Here is a 20378-nt window from a genome sequence, read left to right as displayed (position 1 = left end):
ATTTTCATTGGTCGTCCGCTCAATTTTCGATTCCGCGTTGTCGTCTTTAGGGGCTACGGGGAAAACAATTTTCAACGCAAGAAAAGCCAATTTTTTTATAGTATAACAGCAATAGCCCCTCCCTCCTTCGCAGGTGGTATATACTCAATTTTGGGTACAATTTACCCCTATAGCCACGGTCCCAAGTGTGTTTAGTGTCCAAGAGGCGGAGTTTCAAACTAAAACGTTCACAAAACGTATAGTTTGAAGTACTGGTATATGCTGCAACTTTCGTCAAGATTCTTGCTAATGAAGTTCTCAGCCGGACTTTCGTGAGTTTGAGTCAGCGTTAAAATTTCCCCAAAGACTAATTGTGAATGCGAAAATCAGTTAGAATGTATACTTACGCGAATCTGCAAGATAAAGCGAAGGTAAAATGCTGGGCTCGCTGCTCTGATACTCGTCATCATCCGTCACTACAAGAGAAGTAACCTTGGTCACGAAGTTATTCTCGATTGAAAGGTCAACTACTTTCTGTCTCAGCTGTTCTCGTAAGTTTTCACTGTTCGTCAGCTTCATTTGGTCCAGTATTTGTTTTGTTGTCAGGTATAACCAGAATCGGTGTGTTACGTCAATGACCGTTTCTTTGTCAAGTTTTGTGTCCACGTCCTCACCTGATTCCTAAGGAAGAAAACGGAGCAAGAATGAATACCAAATGATAGCAATGCAAACGTAACAATTGCAAGAGACAAGTATATATGTCTCTTGGACAAAGGATGACTGATGGAATCAGTGACATCAGTCTGTAGATTGTTATCACTTTACGATTGGTAAATGGCGCCGTGTGCAAAAATGTTGGGTAGCATGCGCTTACCCATTCGAAACACTCGACACCACTTCTTTGTTGTTTTTACCGGAGATCCATATAATTATCGTTGACTGTGATTTGTGCATCGGCACTTTGTTCACGGTGTGTGCTATGCTGTGCTCTATTGTACCGTGTTTGTCGTACACAATAACTATGAAATGTTGCCTTTGACTTACGTTTTTTGGATTACGGATGATCATAATTACGCGATTAATTTGCATAATAATTAAACGAAATTGGCTAAAAGTTTGCCCTTCCCTGGTGCTGCAAATCACATTATATGTAAGATATCAGATATTATACAAAAATAGACCTTTTCCATCATGTCAGTTCGACAGTCATGTAAACGTCCGACGATGAGGCAAAGCAAAATTCACTGTAAGTATGTTTGGAGACTGAGTGATAGCCTACCATTCAGTGTAGGATTCTTATAGAATACCTTGTAAAATACATGAAAAAAAAACATTATATACCTGATTCAAGCTCACTTGCTCAACCAGTTTTATGGAATCGTTGAAAGATGATGCAGTCACCTGTGTCTTCAACTTATCTTTCGAAACGTCCTTCAACTTTCCGGCTACCACAATTTCTGAACCGTCGTAGACGACGGGGAAGTTCGACTTGGTAATGGAGTTTTGATCAACGGTATTGCCTGGGTAGTCGATATCCAAGTTGAACAGAACTGGATTGGCCACTTCGTCATAGAATCCTTTCAGTTGAAGGCTTGCGTCAGCATCTTCGAATATTCTGCGAGCGACGCCATTGTTCTGTAGACTAAGTATCTCTAGAGCATCGTAATCAACGTCACCACCAAAACCCAGGCAGAAGATTGAGTATCGACCATTTACGGCGGTTTTTATATTTTCTTGGATCCTTTCGAAGTTTTGGACGCCAGAGGTCGGTCTTCCGTCGGTTAGCATTATGACCATGGACGCTTCCTTCTCCAAATGGCTTACGTCGTTGTCATGGTGAGTATCAAGAATGTCAACGGCGACAAGAAGAGCACTGTTTATATTGGTCGCTATAAATTTAAACGAAAATAAAAGGCAAATGAGGAGGCTCTGTTTACACTGGTTGCTAAATTTGATAGAATAGTGAAATATCATGACACCTTGGCATACCCAATCCCTGTCCAATGAGTAAAGCCAAATACGGCCAATTTAAGTATTTATCAGCATGGTTCAAAGTAAACATCGCATTGAATGCCCAACACTGAACTGTAAAAACACAGTCTCGTCTGAACATTCAATCATATACTCTCATCTTTTGGCAAAAACTGTTTTAATACTATTCTAAAATTATTGCAATTTAGTATTTTAGAAAATGGCATTAATAGTACATTCATTTATTTGAGCCAGGCTCTAGGCCTAAAGAAACGAATATAACGCGAAGACTGATAACATGAAAAAGGTCGACAAACAAACAAACCCAAAAAGTCAAAAGACATAGTCAAAAGTTACAATGACAAAGTACTCTCAAAATTGGCTGAATAAAAAGGTAAACAGAAACGGCTGAATGAAGTAACAAAACCATCTATGTTAAGAAATATTTGTTATCGTTGATGTTAATGACTCAATATCAAACAGTGTAAGAAGAGGCAAGAGCTAGTAAGAGTATTGCGAATTGGTAAAATCGCTTATGAATAAAATAAAAACTTCTTTCCTGACAATACTCACTGTGTAGGTTTTTTGCAATGATGGAGTGGCTTGTGTATTTTCATTTAGTCACTGGCAGTTTGAACCGTCAATAGTTGTGGCGTCATTTTGAATGCGTCTCATTGTAGGTCATCAAAGATAGTAAAAGGATTTTATTCTGGTAGACAGTGATCAATTTTTCACGAGAAATTCATCACTATGCCATTAAAGGTGATCAATTATGACATCAATATTTAATCATGTACCTCATTTTTAATGTGCCTACCTAATCATGAACTACCAAAAGTGTTAGATGTTCGGAACTTTTGATAAAATGCTGTCATTCATGGATTAAAATTTTGTTCGCAACATGAGAGTGAGCAAACAAATATGGCATGTGTTTTACAATGCACATCATTAATTATGTGCATACCTAATTATGCCCAATCAAAGATAGCAAGATGTTCGGAATTCGATGAAAAATGGTCAGTCTTGGACTAAAATGCGGTTAATAAGGTTAGATTAAGCAAACAAATACGTCACAATGTATTTTACAACACACTTCATTACTTATGTACGTATCTAATTCCAGCCCAACCATTCTGTTAGGGAATCTGCACATATAAGCTTAAAGCCAGTATTAGACAAAAAATCATTTCACAATTTTTGGATGGTTTTTGACCTACTTTTGCGTATCTCAGAAACTATAGGATCTATAGCTCCCAGTTAGGGTTAGGAATACAATCGTAGCTTTGTAGAGGCTGACTCTTTAATGATTATTTCACCTCATTAATTATGCAAGCGTCAAATTCCAGGCCAATCAATAGGGCTGGAGGTCCTTGGAAATGAACCAGTAGAGCAAAAAAACTTGTTCCGTAAATGTTTGCTGATCTTTGATTACCTTTCATCTTATTTCCTTTTTGCAGCCACTACAATACCTAGTACAGATCTTGTGACATAAAATCTCTACTAAAGCACTGTGGACAGGGGAAAATACAGCTACAGTAATCGCTTCAAAAAATCTTTAAGGACGCCATATTAATTATGTGCATACATAATATAAGATTGGCCACTAGAGTTTGATGAATGTTTTTTTTTTCTCAGATATCGATCAGTATGGGACTCAACCCACCCTGTCAAAGGTTTGGATGACTTTAAGTTACGTTTGACCTACTTCCCTGTGTCTGAACAATGACAACACGCATAGCTATGGTATTGAGTGTCATGGGATTCCTACTCCAGCTAATCTCTCTCTCGCCATGAGAGGAGATCAGATTTAGTGCGTACCTAATTTTACACTGACCGATAGGGCTGAACAGCATACTTCATTTTACATTTGGTAGTTTCAGACCGTAAATTGTCTGCTAAGCATATGGACTATGAATTGCTTTTGTTGCAAATAATCATCATGATTTGGCCCCAGTATAGACTAAAAGACCAGCCGCTCGAGGACGCTCTCTACTCTTCCCAAGCGTACCATGTACATAGCGCCCTCGAGCGATGGATCTTTCAGTGTCGCCCCAGTAATACTGCTTGTAACATTGATGCTTCTTTGATGTCACAGTCTATGGAGGCCCGTTCTGGTCAAAGTTATGTTACATTAATTTTAATGTTGTAAAATTAATTTAATATAGACTCGAATTAGTTTTACTAGTATTGGCAATTAATATTGTATATTCCTTGAATTAATGAAACACATATTAGATTAATCTTACATGCTAGTACTGGAATTAATATTATGTAGCATAGGATTAATTTTTACTGTCATCTTGAATTAATTTTCTATTTGCTTGGAACTAATTCAATCTGTTAAAGATAATTTTATGTGTTGGGATGATTTTGTTTGTCTAGAATTAATTTTTTCAGTAAATCGAAATAATTTTCTATTTTATATTTAATTGAACGTTCTGAAATAAGTTTATATTGTTATGTAGAACAATGTCAGTGGTAATGATGTCGGTGAGGGTTAATGAACGATGCTAAAGCTATTCTCGTATTCGTATTCACATTGAATGCGTACTTGCATAAATTTTCGTAATTAAGTAAGTGTTTCCATTACAAGACATAAAATATGTGGCATTGAGGGAAATACAAGTTTCGTCTTTATATTTGATCGTAGTCAAGCAAACCGAGAATTTCAATATTTGACGGTAGATAAATATATATAATAACTTCCATCAAACTTAACGATACCGGGTTAGCCCTATGGTAAAAGTATATATTCCGTTGTTGCTGAATGAAGGATCAATTGACAGTACTAGATGGAACGAAGACAAAACAAAACGGTGTAAAGTAATTTATATTCTACAATGTCGTGTTGGCGGTCAAGTTTATACGGTTATTGAATACCTTCATTCCCTTGAACGGCGGGGTCAACACAGTTTGCGCATTTCTGAAGAATGTCTTTTTTCAATGAATTAAAAGGGACAAAGTCGGCCATTTTTCATGATTTTTTTTGTGCTGCAAGATACTACTTCTATCGTTTGACATGTTGAAAGATACTGAGTGAATGGGTGACCATTCATATATTTGACCCAGGTTTTAGACAAATTGAATGATTCCATCACGAATATGAATTAATGGTCATGACCATTAATGCATTTTCGCGGTGGTTTCATGTATCGTGTCTAAAACCGGGGTCGAATATTTGCATGGTCACCCATTTATGGTATCTTTCAACGTGTCAAACAATATAAGTAGTAACTCTTATCAAACAAAATACATGAAAAATGGCCGACTTTGTCCCTTTAAACAACATCTACGGTACTTCTATGAAGGAATACGAAAAAATGGATTTGAAAATGAATGCCAAGATGAATATATACTTCACTATTTATCTCCACAAATTAAGGCAGCAGTATTGTTCTATAGAATACTACAAGGGCCAGTCTTTTGAAAAGTTATTATTTACAGCGAACACTATTTTTACTTGATTTTTGTTAATTTTGTGTGTGTGTATGTATATAGGATATATGTGAGAGAGAGACAGAGAGAGAGACAGAGAGACAGAGACAGGGAGAGAGAATCGAATGTTGTACTCACCTCTGCCAGTGTGGAGACTATGAACGAAGTTAGTTGCCATTTGGCGGAACTCGTCCGAAGCAGGCACCAACTGAACTTGCCATCGGTTCACATTATCGTTAAAAGTCACAATGGTAAACTTGTCATTATTTCCCATGTCGCCTAGAATCTGCTCAAGGGCAGACTTTGTTTGCCTTAACTTTTGTCCGGCCATGGAACCACTGACATCTATTAAGAAGACCACATTCTTCCTGGCTGATTTCAGGCCGACGGGTGCAAAATGATGGACAAAGTAACTGCCACGGACCTACCAGATAGAAGAAACATTAGCGTTTGAGCACAATGCTTTTAGCACGTGGATTAATTGCAAAGCGGACGGGGATAGAATGGTGACTCGGTGTCGCAGAACAGATTTTCTGAAGAACAGTTTGTTAGACTACAAACACAAAAGAGCTACTTAATCTTTACATTTACAAACAGCATAACTATGTGAACATACCGAGGGTTGGCGCAGCAGCATATTAATGGAATTAAAATACGACAATTAAAGCAACGAAACTTGAAAAAAATTGTCTCGATCCACGCGATCCGTGCTGAGATACTTCAAAGGCCATCAAACGAATCAATTTGTACTGTTGATTTGATAACGATAAACGCATTGAAGATAATGAGAAAAATGGTATCATCCATGCACTTTGTTACAATGTGAAACCGTTCTAATCGTACAGCAAAACAACACCGGTGACCACTATGGGATTGTATTGAAATAGGATTATCATCGTACAGCTCCGTTAACAGTTTGCGAGGACTGTTTGATATCATAGCATTTTGATGCCACACATTTAGGTTCCTTTATGACGAATATTATAACTTACATTTTTCACCCAGTCTATCAGTTAAACATTTTTGCTGCTATTATTTATTGTGCTTCTACTACAGTTTCTCTTTACTTCCCAAGCATGCCGGGATATCCATTTCCACCAAAGGATATCTGGTGAGCACAGTTGTGGACATCAAGCATAACTTGACTCGTCAAAGAGATTACATGTTGTGTCATCCAGTCCAATATGAAATATTTCTATAACGTCTCCTTTTAAATTTCAAACAACTATGAGCGCAGCATTCGCAATGGTATTGGACAAGGGGTCGACAAGGACACGAACATTTGCTATTAAATTGACCTCCTCAGATGTCTTAATATGCTTATTCAGTTATTGATTTTGTCTTCATAATAATGCTATTTGTCGATAGAAGTAGAAGATGCATATCGCCATACAAGTGTATATACCACAATCTTTCGTCTTTGTGGACAGGGTAAAGCGGATAATCGTTTTGTGTTTGATATATTATGAAAACAGCATCCTTGACGTCACCATCACCTGACTACATTTTAATTTGTAATATTCAAAACTTTCTGTGTCAGAAGGAAGACACCGCTCCGTACCTCTCTCAGCAGCAGGATTATTTGTGTGACTGCAGTGAATATAATTCCTCCCCCTTCATGCACAATGCAGACTTTAAAAATCTCAGTGTGTTCTTTTTAATGGCTTTTCTGCCTGGAACAACCTTAATTTCTAAACAGAATTAGTTTAGTTTCGTTTTCATAGACTGAGTCCACAATGTTAATTGTTATCGCCCTCAGTAACCTCCTCTTTCCAACTTCATTGAAGCAGATGCCGTGTGCCTACAATTACATGTCAACTTCGTTGCAACTATAAAATTCTTTCAAAATTCGCTTGTTGTGTCATGTAAAGGAAACCATTTCATGAATATGGGACGTGGTCAGTGCAGAAAAAGATCACCTCCGATAAAGTCAAACAAGTTGTCAGCATTGGCCAAGTTGGAAAATAATTCCACGAGGAGCAAGGAGCAAAAAAAGTTCGCCATTCCATCTTCCAAGCCCCATAGGACATCATGACAAATGATCCCCTCCTTGCCCGTTTTTTTAAAATTCATATCATCTACCTGTATTAGAAACATAATTAAATTTACGCTGTCTATCTTTTTTATTCCATGACTCACCTGCAGATCGCCGACGTCAAATTTGTGATGGACGTCATAGCGGACAACAAAGTCACCCATAATTCCACTAGCGGACACGTCAATTTGTTCTTCCCGCGATGGTCGAAATACGATGCGTGCTTGTTCCGGTGATCGTCTCTCAATGGTGGCAAGAGGATTGTCTACATCACGGTTGACCCATCTGTCCATTGCAGTGGACTGAATGGGTGGTACTTGGATGAATGCAATTCCCAGTGGTTCGTTTATTAGTACTTTCACTTTCATGTCACCAATGGCCTGAAAAATAAACCCACATCAACCGAAGTGAATATATTTCAGCGGATATAAGGAAAGGTAATAGTAAGATTCGTGACGTCATGTCAACCTGATGTCATTTTCAGGGTGCGATGAAATGATGTTATTGCAGAAATATCAGGTTCATCCTCACCGATTGTATCTTAAATCGTAAAATTTTCCGTTTTTAAGCGTAATTTTAACACATGGATGGCGGTCACTTTGTGATTTTCTGGTTATTTATTTCCCTATAGTAATGCTCCAGGAGCGTGTCACTTTTACTCTGTGAGCACCTGAGTACGGAAACCAATGAGGCCATCATCCACACGGAGTATGTGAAAAATATGTTGAAAAAGATGAAGAATTCGGTCATGTATAGTGCTGCTGCAAAGTGATGTTAAGGGGCCAGACAGCTGAGAGATTCATGTGGGTGTCGCTTTAAAAACATCCAAGTGGATTTATATCGTGCAAGACATGCTCCCCATAAAATCACTCTTCTACCCCCCCCCCCAATCGTAGAGGGATTTTTTGAGGCTAAATAATGGATATGCCCATTCTAATTCACAATCTAAATATGTAAACTGGTCAACAGGATAAGCTTACCTGTTGTACAGCAGTTGTGCCCTGATGCACCACAGGGTATTGCAAGCAAGTTATGAACATGATCAATAAATGTCATGTATTAAATTGTTTTTTCATTATACAAGCCTTACCTGTATCTAGTGTGTGCCTATTACTTTACCTAGCTATGTCTGTATAGTATTTCAAAGAAAACAGTCTATATCTGTTAATTGCCCTCCCTAATCCCCTTCATTAATTTGTTCTGCCGATCGCCAACGCGGGGCTTATCGCCCTGACCAAATACCTCGTTAGCAGCTCATAAGGCCGTCTGCTACCTTACCTGGGTAAGTAATAGCCACACACTCGACACAGGTAAGGCTTGAATAATATTAAAAAATGTTTAAAAATACATGACATTTGATCATATTCATAATTTCTAGACGAATATTGCTTGTATACCCTGTGGGTGCACTGTTGACCACAACGGTAGTCTTCAGCGACGTTGACGACGAAAAAACACATACAGACGTGACAATATGAAAGTTGTCGATCGCAATACCTAGAAATTTTTAACTGTGCTTGTAATTTGGTGCAATTGCCAACAACTTAGACCAAACGACACATTTTGACCTTTAGTAAACATGACGCTTCGCTGTGTCATAAGTTCTGTTTGCTTAGCTGTTTTACTCTATGAATAAACCAACGCATACACCTACAGCATATAGCTGTAAGTAGTTCCGGTCAGAATGAAATTAGGATTCGTATTTTAAGATGTTAGAATGCAGGTTAATATCAGTGCTCTCTGGACAATAAGAGAATTGCAATACAGCAAATAGCTAATATTGTATATATTACCATGCCCAGTCCATTGCGTTTTAATTGGCCCAGCTGAACCACGTGACTGCCCACAAATACACAGTAATGGTTTGTTTTCATCCCCGTGAATATGAATAATATCGTAAACACAGTAACTTTACGGCTAAAATGAAAATTGTGATTTGTACAAAGATCATAATCAACCACAAAATAAAATGGAGCATTTATGGGCCAAGTTTAGATGCTTTTTTCAAAAAAATCTCCGGATTTGCAAAATTTTTTGCAGCGCGCGCACTACTCACTGACAGGTTCTAGGACCGCATTGTCGTTCGCACGGTTAATTTTCGTAAATTTTGACGGTTTTGGGGGGTTCGTTGATAATATAATTGATATAACAGACTCCGCACTGACCATTAACGTTTATTTATGGGCGCGGGCGAGAGGAAAGCCAAAATTAACGGGCTCGGCAAGCCTCGCCCGTTAATTTTTGGCTTTCCTCTCGCCCTTGCCCATAAATAAACGTTAATGGTCAGCGCGTCGCCCGTTATTTCTGTAATATATATAATTATTTGTATATTTATAAAACTATCGTGTTCATGGAAACTTTCAAAGCGATAAAAATGAAATAAAACAAGGAAGAAATACGACTGCATATTACATGCTAACTCATAACTGAAAAGTCCGGTGTACATACTTGATTTGGCCGGATACTAATGCGATGTTCATATATTCCGCGTCGTCTGAACAATATTTCCTGGTAGGTGAGAACGAAGTGGGCTTTTGCTCCGGCCTCAACATTCATGGATACTTGAAAGGTTTCTGTTTCGCGCACCCTGAATAAAAAATTACATGTATGTGTCTTTTAACCTTACAATGTTCAAATATTGTATTATTGGTAAGAAATTCCGTCTCTCTACCTGTTTTTCTCTCACCTGCCTCTCTCTCCCCTGGCTCTGTCTGTCTATCTGTCTGTCTCTCTCTCTCTCTCTCTCTCTCTCTCTCTCTCTCTCTCTCTCTCTCCTCTCTCCTCTCTCTCTCTCTCTCTCTCTCTCTCTCTCTCTCTCTCTCTCTCTCTCTCCTCTCTCTCTTCTCTCTTCTCTCTCTCTCTCTCTCTCTCTCTCTCTCTCTCTCTCTCTCTCTCTCTCTCTCTCTCTCTCTCTCTCAGTCTTGAATGTAGGAAGCTCAGTAATAGAATGTTGTATGCAGTCATAACAAATGACATCTGTAATTATCTCATACCCGGGAAACTTTTTTAAAATGGACGCATATACTTGAATTCAGACGTAGTTTTGTACTAACCTTTGTCGTACAGAAACATGACCGGCAGTCTGACCTCTCTCTCGTGCTCTGCTGTAGGTTCTCCTTGCTTCTTCCTTCTCCTGCACTTGACCAGTGTACGTTTTGTTCCCGATTTTGCTGAGAAGAAGAAAACAGGTAAAATGCTTTTAATCAAACTTGCTTTCAATAGATTCTACTGGAAAAAATAAAATAATACACTTTCAATTGGGATACACATTAATAACTCAACTGTACCGTATTGTTTGCAACAAACTTTAAAATATTATGACATAAGTTTCAACAATTGGAGACTCTACCTTTGGGTCAATTAAGGACATCTATCTGACTATCAATACTAAGATACTTTGGGTCAATTAAGGACATCTCTCTGACAATCAATACTAAGATACCTTTACAAGCCCTAATAAGTAATAAGTAACCAGGTAATCACGATAGTTTCCAAAATAAGAGTTAAAGCATAAAGTTGGATTCACATACTTTTCTTACGGACTGTGAATGTAATAATACCGCCCGCCAAATGTTTCAAAAGCATTTTCAAGCTAAGAGGTAAACCTAACCAATGTTTTAATCTTGGGTTAACAAATAAATGAAAACTCAATCAGTCTTTGAAAGAAGTAATTTTGAGGAACATGCGTTGTGGTATGTGCGCGCAGCGCAACCTTGCATCTATCGGTCAACATCTCGCGATATATGAATGACGTGAAAGTTCTTTCTCATCACAAGTACACCCGGTGAATGCGTTTCTGACATAAACCATGGATGTAGAAGGGAGCGAGATAAACCATTTGGCAATCGGCAAGGTCATACCGTCTGAAGATCGACATGTCGCCTTGTATGAGATACGATCGGTGCCGCTACAAATGGATCACGGGCCGCATCATACATTATGTGGTTTCTAATATGATAACGAGTTACGTTATTTGTCTGTTGGACACGAGAAAGGATGGATGTCCTCAAACACGACATTTCTTCAAAGCTATTCATTTTATAATGATATTAGTGAGGTTTGTGGATGGCTGAGTAATTCCGAAACAACAGGGTAGTTTATATATTGTATGATTTTTGTTCAATCTATCGAAAAGGGAGGTAAAATACGTGGACGATGTGTTTTTGGCGGTAGTTCTTGGCATTATAGCATATATTAATTAGGCGAAAGCGGGTCGTACACAGCATAAGTGCTGTTCATGCAGCATAGGCGCCCATAGCATTGTAAGCTATACAGACTATGTACTGTAAACAGTGCTGGCTCACATTTCACCATGAACAGTGTTACATCTCGTGATTATTTGAACATTGGACTCGATGAAACTTTTCACCCAGGTCAAGTAGACCGAAAGATTCAGTCGACCTACGACCCTTTACTTTAAAGGGTCGTAGGTCGCACACGACTGAATCTATCTGTCTACCCGGTCAAGCTGGACTTCTAGCACATGATGTTGATGTCTGTACAAGAAGAATTTCAAGATAAAAGGTATGGCAGAGATGCTCAAAATGTTCAATACTAAAGGTAGTCAACTGAAACATAAGAGCACAATCGGATACCCACACCAAGAGATGTTGGGTATACATACCTATGATATTAAAGCTCACGTGAGCAATTCGGGATGGAAATGAGTTACTTGTATGTCAACAGTGTCAAATCTCTATATTTAGTAAATGTTAGAGAGAGAGAGAGAGAGAGAGAGAGAGAGAGAGAGAGAGAGAGAGAGAGAGAGAGAGAGAGAGAGAGAGAGAGAGAGAGAGAGAGAGAGAGAGAGAGAGAGTCTGGCCCCTAATCCTCCCGCATATTTTAAATTAAAGGCTTTTTTGATGAATATATACGACAACAATATTCGACTAATGTTGTTTTGAAAGAACAATTGACAGTTTATGTTATTACACTCATGACATATATAGTTGAAAAATTTGATGTGCCACAATATTACATCTAAACTGATCTAGGTCACCATAAGTCGCGTTCATTTGAAATTGTGCCGGATTTACTAGTTTTTTTCACCACACACACTAAAAAACGAGAGTAGCCGACGACAGCGCAAATTGGAGCCGTGCTTTGCTCAGTGACTATGTACGTAGGAGGACAAAGCGCTTTCACCATCAAACTTTCTTCTTAAAAATTTGGGGATCTATGGTAACATCTCGACCATGGAACCAAATACTTAATTTGTTCAATTCTAAAAATTATGAGAGGAGTAGTAAACCCGACACCGCTTGTTTAATCGGCTACTTACTTGCATCAATAAAGAAAAAAAAATCATGTGAACGAATTTGAGTATGACCTGATATCATCTCGCACACACTGTGGGCGAGCGCTTCCGTTGTCGTTCTGAACACTTCACCTTTGCTTTTCTATGTTCCCGGGCCAAGCCTTCACTTACACACTCTTACACAAACATTCCTTAAAATGCCAACTTTCTTTAATTTGTTGGTATACTGGGCATAAAGGAATCCGCGCGGACCATTAACATACATTTATTCTTGACAATATACGGAAATCACAGGAAACCAATGTAAACCTTGTTAGAATCATACTGCAAACCTTTTGAAATCAGACGATAGTGCTGTGGGCATAATTTACATATGTTTTCTCATAGTGCTAGAAGTAGTGAATTATATGCACTCTGAAAAAAGTACCGACGGAACGAAAAGCTCATCGAGATAGGGAAGATATTTATCTTTGATTAGTACTTACACAGTGAAGCTAGAAGTGAATGCCGTTTCTGGTATCTTCATGTCAAACACCACTTCTTGGGAAGTGCTAGCTTTATTCTCCACCAAGCTTTTAACTTCGGTGCTGGCGAATCGTGACGTAATGCGGGACGTAACGTGGAATTTGCGGGTGACAACCTATTTGACATAAGAAAGTGTTGAAGTAAAACTCTGCTATATTTGGTCCTTTAAAAGATGAAGAGGATGGACGAAATTGTTGTCGGAATCATTCTGCTCATGCTGTTACGTTTTCGCTTTTTTCTTGAGGGCAATACTTACATAGACCAAGCGTGACGCCTACGACGCAACACGTCATCCAATCAGAAAAGTGAGCGGAAAAACGATACTTTTAATTAAAAGTGGAAACTCACTGTCACAAGAAAGGGAAAATTACCGCAGAAATGATCACATATTTGCCATTTGGGTTTAGACTTTATAATTTACCTGAAACTGCGTAAAATTTGCATTGAAAAATTGCATCAATTATCAGCGACTTCCACCTCGTCACTGATTCACAGCCGTCAAAAACTTCTTTAACACAGGCCTAAACACAATCTTACAGTCCATAGATCAAGCGAAATGAAATGAAAAAAGTAATTAACAACACACAAAAACCAACATTAATATTCAGTGCATGTAATATGTAAGCACTGCTGTGAAGGGTGTTTTCATGGCTACCGCCATCATTTGCCTGGCTCAAAATCGCCGATAGTAATAGTTGCAAGTTTAAGGTAGTACGTTCCTCGAAAGTGAAAGACTTCAACTTTTGCTCAAATTTTCCTTGAGGAATCTTGCAACTATTCCCTTTTCTAAACCAAGAATAAAAATCGGGGATCACCGTGCAAATTTGGTACTAGAGAAACAAATAACCCAAGTTTTACCGATATTTAAAATTCACAATGACCGCCATCCCTGTGTTAACTCTATGGAGAAATATAAAATTTTCGAATTTCCAAAAACTAAGCCGGTGAAAAGTTTTTCCTGTAGGCCCTAAGAGCTTTAAAATGAACCCAACAAGTGGTAAATCAGAAAAGATTTGTAAAAGTTTGAGAGTCCGAATATCTGTCCCCCAGGCGCGTTCTACCTTCAGTACACTTTCGCAAATTTCAAGTAAATATTAATATTAAAACTTCCCAGCTGCCTAAGAATGTTATCGAAGTGCGACAAATGTAGTATTCACACTGAAAGACAAAGACTCAGAAGTCATTACAGTTTAATCATCAGCTGCTGCAATATATATCTGGAATAAGTTTTCCAAGTATACAACGAAAAGACACATCATAATTTTGGATATTAACAAAGTCTAGTTCAGTATTGTTGATACATTACATTACTTGCTTTGTTTTTTCTTGATATACGGACGAAAATTGCAAACGTTTGTTAAATTTTTCTATAAATTACTTATTAGCACGCAATAGCCAATGTGGTCCATGTGGCTTCTAAACGCCTTTCTGTACAACCAGAGGTAATACTACCTGGCGGTAGCAATCATGTATGTCAGTAACTGGTTGAAATCGGAGAATAAAAGTTAATGCAAGGTAAAGTGTAACTGAGCCGTACAACGTTCATCGGTTAGAAAGTGTGCATCGCGCCCCTGATTGTGTAACACCCTTAACAGTAATGTAGTCCTCATTTCGAATATAAAGAGTAAATCGGAAAAAGTGATCGCAAATTGTCGGTTGACTGTTTCTTTGAGATAAGGTGAAAGGGAAAAGATGTGACAATCCTCTCCTAAACTTCCGGTCATAAATTCTAAATAGTTTATACGCTTTTGAGTATTTTTAAATCTTCTTTGTTCAGAAGGGTCTTGTTTACCCCTGCCAGGAAAGAATGTTTCCTCTTTTGCTTTTTACCAGCCTTGTTCCATGCAAGAATACAAACTACCGACGATGAACAGAAATTTCAAATTTCAAGTGACGTCTCTGTAGAGCTTGAATTGCTCGACACTGTCCATAGTCTCTCAATCGAGAAATCTCGTCTTGGTCGAAGGTACACCCAGAGCAGAGTAACATTACAGAGCTTACTCTATCACTTGTTCTTAGCCTATATTTCTCTTGGAGCAATTTTAATCTTTTGGGAGTTAGTGAAGAAAAATTGCGGGTAAAACAAAAGTGACATTAAGTTGAGTAACAGATACTGACCAAGGAAAATTCGTCAGAAATCATAGTAACAGCTGTTCATAGGAAAACAACTTGTACTTTCTCATTTTCGTATGGTGCCGTTTCCAGGATACATGAATGTTACATTCCAATCAACATCTGCCGGCAATTTGTACTTCATTTCCATTTCATTCGTTTTCTGTCGAGCTGAAGGTTTTCGCCTGGACTAAAAATGCGTTATTTACGATTGCACTGCAAATGACGACAGTAATTGATAAGAAGTTGCGTGCGACTGCTACCGAGTGATATCGTTGTTGTTCCTCTCAATGACTTATCAAATTCATAAGCAACGAATTAAACATACCTTTCGCTTTTCTCTATGCTGGCAATGTGATCTTTTCTCTCTTGGATTTTATTTATACGATTTGAAATTGAAATTAATAACTTTGACGACTTTAACTTGAAAATCAAAATGGCGCTTTCAGACGCTACAATTGTTCAAAGCTGAAATAATATCGACAGTAATCGAATGAAATATGAATAAAAAGTCAATGCCGTCAAGGTCGCATGCTAGATTGGAGACAATGTTTATAAATGTCATGTCGCTCAGAAGTTAATGAAATGGGCACAAACTAAATTTTAAGTTAATGCTCTTCCGAAAAAAGTTTGATTTTTCAAAAAAAAGAATTCATCTTGCTGGCAGTTGCTCAGTTAAGTTCAAAGGTCGCACACATGAAAGGATTTTCTTCCCAAAATTAACAAAAAGAAATATATGACACTGTTGAAAAACCTTCAGTGATTTTTCACTGACGGTCATGTCACTGAACAGACCGGAATTCCTATCCGCCGTTTAACTGTGCATCTAGCCATTACAGCATTAACCCTTTTCTGTAATCTGAAATGCCGCTTGTGAGAAGAAAAAGTCAACCATGGTCAAGGTTAAGGTAATACCATTCACTGAAGATACGTCAGACGGTTCTTATAAAGTGCAATCCGGTCATTTTAAAATCCATTTTCCAGTATCTCTGCAACGACCAAAGTAACCGCATTTTAAACTTTGTGGTCGGGAGACTTTACAACATTCCTTATCGAGGAGAGGCGATGGTCAATTAAACGTTATGTGACATCTTATGATACATTGCCATATACCTTAATCAAAACCCAAGGGCGCCATTTGGTTTACATTTACTTAAAGTATTGAATTCGGTCTCGCAATGTGTGACTGAACTTTTGTGCCTACATGATTCGAGTATTCTTTTGAGTTGTTTCTATTTTGCTGCGCCTAATGCTGTGTTCTGAAGGGATAGGACTCGCTGTTTAAAAAGCTGACTAAACAAATTTATAACCATTTAAGGTGACCCTTACTGGGACAGTTACTATTACTGTAACAGAAGTAGACCGTATAATAACCGACCCCGTCCTTTGAAACAACAGGGTTCAGAAACGGTTCTTTTGGTTATTCAATTGCTCCGACTAACAGTCAACCTCCTGCTACGAGTATGATAAAGTTTGTGACGGCATACAAATTACAATATTCTTATTTTTCTTCAGAGAAGGACGTCTTAAGTATAGTCACAGCTTCAATCGTTCTGTGTTTTTACCCTGTATTACTGGAAACCAACTAAACAACAAACCAGACAAACACAAATCGCCCATACTGATTACAACGTGCAAAATTAGAGACATTTGACTCACGCTTTGAGTGACGAAATCAGTGACGCTTGACTTGGGTTTACACCATACTTTGATGAAAATTCACCTGAGATAGTACATGTGATAAAATGGGATAGATAACTTACAGTATCTTACCTTATCAGGACCTGTTTCACCGTTTCTGCCCCTGGCGTAAGCCAGCGCGATCGGAAAGTGAAAGAGCACTATCAAGAGAAGGGAGTTCATGCTTGTTGATTAGCAAGCCCCGAAGTAAAGGGTATCCGAGACAAACCACGGACTTTAAACAATAATGGCCATCTGATACGCCTTGCTCTGTCACAATAAATTACAACACTACGGGAAGTTGAACCATTCATGTGTTACTGTGTTTTATATTTGTGTTAAGGGAAAGTATCAGATACCTGGAATCATACACTTTATTGCCATCCAAATTATGGAGCATTTGAAGTTATGGGGATGTGAGATAACAGCAAGTTCTTCCATACCAGCTCAAATCAGAAATAGGCTGACATACATTTGTCTTCCTACAGTAGTTTTAATTACGCCTTTTTATAGCACAAACATATAAACATTGCAAACTGGCTTTTCGACAGCAGTATCAGACAAATCGATTTACATTTTCTAAGTTGGAAAATTGTCATTCAATGAGGATTATGGTCCGGGCCAGAGCAGAAGTAGGAGCTTAAGGGGCCCATCGCATTGCGATGGTTTTGGGACGGGTCGGTTTATTTCATGCATGTATCAAGGGAGATACACAATTTTCTTTAGGGCTTCTAAAGGTTTTCTTCGTTTTCCATTACGCATATGTTAATCTATCGTGTAAAAAGCTGTTAAAAATCTTTCACGCAATAATCTCCATGCTATCCATATTCGAGAAATGCCTGACATTTACTCTCCTTTTTCCACTTAAGGTAGAACGCGCTTCGGGGACACAAATTCGGATTCTCAAACTTTTACAATTCTTTTCTGATCTACAACTTGTGACGGTTCATTTTAAAGCTCGGTGTGAGAAAACTTTTCATTGGCTTAGGTTTTGGACGTTCGAAAATAATGTTTTCCTCCATTGAATTAACACAGCGATGGCGGCCATTTTATAAATATCGGTAAATCTTGTTTCCCTAGTACCAAAATTTGCACAGTGACCGCCAATTTTATTCTTGATTGGGTAAGAGAATGGTGGAAAGATTCCTTGGGAATGTTTGAGCAAAAGTTTTAAGTCTTTCACTTTCGAGGCGCACACTACCTTAAAAGTGGTTGCAGTTTTGGAATATTTAGTGTGGGGAAATTATTGTACTGGATACAGGACGGAAAGTCAACTATTCATAAGGTTGAACACGTCAGACTCTAAGCAAGTTAAAGCAGTTCATGTGAAATGGTTCCAGTATCATATATCAACAGTAATACGTCGAGTCAAGAGGAAACATTCTGACATTTTAGTAGATACATCATTCATGATGATAATGGTAAAAACGCGAGGTTCACAGAATGTTTGACTTTGTTTTTGGCCCATGTGTCGGGCCTTAGCTAAACGAAGCTGGCTTTTGTCGTCAGTTGGCGCGTGTTTGCGTCTGTGTGTACGTAGCTGCGTTGTATGTATGTATGTATGTATGTATGTATGTATGTATGTATGTATGTATGTATGTATGTATGTATGTATGTATGTATGTATGTATGTATGTATGGATGGGTGGATGTACGTATGTATGTATGTATGCATGTATGTATGTGTGTAAGTATGTCTCTTTGTGTCTGATTATTGTTTTAACCATAACGCGAAAACTGCTTCCTCAAATGTCTAAGATTTCTCCATCTTTTCAATCCTGAAGTCACGTACCATCTCAGGACAGTACTCTTCCTACCCACTGCCTGCCATCTCAGGATAGTCCATGACCTCCAACGCACTGGCACTACGTAGCTGCGTTCTTTGGAGGTTAAACAAGCAGAAGGGCTGATTGACATCGGGAAGAAATATCTTCACCCTGACTGAAATTTCTTCAGCACGAATTTTTGTGCTGTCGGTATCGACACATTTCATGGTAAACTTCCATGGATAACTTCCAAACTGCCAGAATTTTCCTTTCGTTAGCGTTTTCTTATATTGTAAATTACGTTATTCTAACCTAGAAATGCTTAACTTTAAGGAACAAAGTCGCCATCTTTTCAAATCATTTCGGTTAATTCTGTTTCGTGTGGGCAAGTATTCGTGCTGTTCTGCCCTTTGAAACATGCTACAATCGCCAGATCTGTACTCCATCCCTGCTTGTCTTCATATAACAGCAAATTCTTCGATGTGAGTAGAGCTCGATGATTGAATAATTCAAAGTGTTTCAGTAAGCAGAACAACATAAATAAATTGTCACATGAAATGAATATGACAGAAATGATTTATGTTAAAATAATTTCAATGTCATTGAGAGAAATATTCATTTCTGAGTCGTTCATTCACAGGGAGCTCTCAGAAACCTGTCGATCTGAGATGAAATTTAAAATGAAATATAAAATGGCTTACTTATTATTCCGAATCCTCTGAGCTGTTTTATGTCATCAGGTCACTACCTTTGAACTGATTTATATTATCAGCTGAGAGCATTCATTACCTATGAAGTGTTTGTGAGGGCATTTTACACTTTCCTTAATTTAAATTCGTCCTCTCCATAAAATTTGACACAGTCAATGCAAGAGTCTCGACCACGTAAAACTCCGTCTCTCTCATGAATGACAACTTTTAAAAACATCTCTTCTGTCACCCGACTTTGTATTAGTCGGGAATGTCTGGCCTCTTTTTCCGTATCGAATGCAAAGACTCTATTTGAATCTGATGTTTGGTTTTCTTCAAAAAAGGCTCATTTTGAGGTTCAACTATATCCTCTTTCATTGCTATTATTCGCCATAAACCATTTCCACGATATTGAATATCCGTTCCCCGACATTATCTCGCAATCTACCAATCATCTACCAATGAGAATATTTAATAGCAGACCATAATCACTGAATGCTGCACTGACTAACCGCTACATCTAATTTTTAAGCGACAAAATGTCTTTTTACAGAAAAATGTTGAATATAGAATTTCATTTGTATACCATGTTCTACCAGTTGAAAATATCGGGAAGTGAAGTTAAGTACTGGTCATTCGGGGGTTTTTTCATATATTTAGTTTTACGGTTTGTCAGAAACTTTGTCTCAGGAGCTTACAGGAACCAAAATAGAGAGGTTTAGTTACACATATTTACGCTCTGTCAGTTCGCGTGAAGTCTTTGTCACGTGATAACCGAAGTAGCGCCAACGTTCGGATCGGTAAGTGACACTTCTCCGCGTAGCAATGATTATGTGTAGTCTTTTTCGGATTTTCTTGAGATTTTTCGATTAATGTATATTGTAATTTCACTCTACTTCTGTAATAATATCGTAGTCTCACTGCCGTCT

General features: G+C 38.1%; 1 protein-coding gene across 1 annotated transcript in view; it reads right to left on the bottom strand.

Moving 5' to 3' along the window:
* Positions 1-17279, bottom strand: part of LOC139134871 (inter-alpha-trypsin inhibitor heavy chain H4-like) — a 28044-nt gene extending 10765 nt beyond the window's left edge. Inside the window, exons 1-8 of the mRNA XM_070701945.1 lie at positions 17088-17279; positions 13163-13317; positions 10474-10590; positions 9869-10007; positions 7525-7800; positions 5524-5809; positions 1321-1868; positions 387-660 (exon numbers count right to left, since the gene is read on the bottom strand). Of these exons, the coding sequence (XP_070558046.1) occupies positions 387-660; positions 1321-1868; positions 5524-5809; positions 7525-7800; positions 9869-10007; positions 10474-10590; positions 13163-13317; positions 17088-17177 (1885 nt within the window). The 5' untranslated portion in view covers positions 17178-17279. The remainder of the gene's footprint in view (positions 1-386; positions 661-1320; positions 1869-5523; positions 5810-7524; positions 7801-9868; positions 10008-10473; positions 10591-13162; positions 13318-17087) is intronic.
* Between the last annotated feature and the right edge of the window lie 3099 nt (positions 17280-20378).

The sequence above is a fragment of the Ptychodera flava genome, chromosome 6 (assembly GCF_041260155.1).
Source record: "Ptychodera flava strain L36383 chromosome 6, AS_Pfla_20210202, whole genome shotgun sequence".
In the NCBI taxonomy this organism is placed as follows: domain Eukaryota; kingdom Metazoa; phylum Hemichordata; class Enteropneusta; family Ptychoderidae; genus Ptychodera; species Ptychodera flava.
The sequence above is the reverse complement of the archived record's forward strand: the minus strand, read 5'-3'. Positions and strand labels throughout refer to the sequence as shown.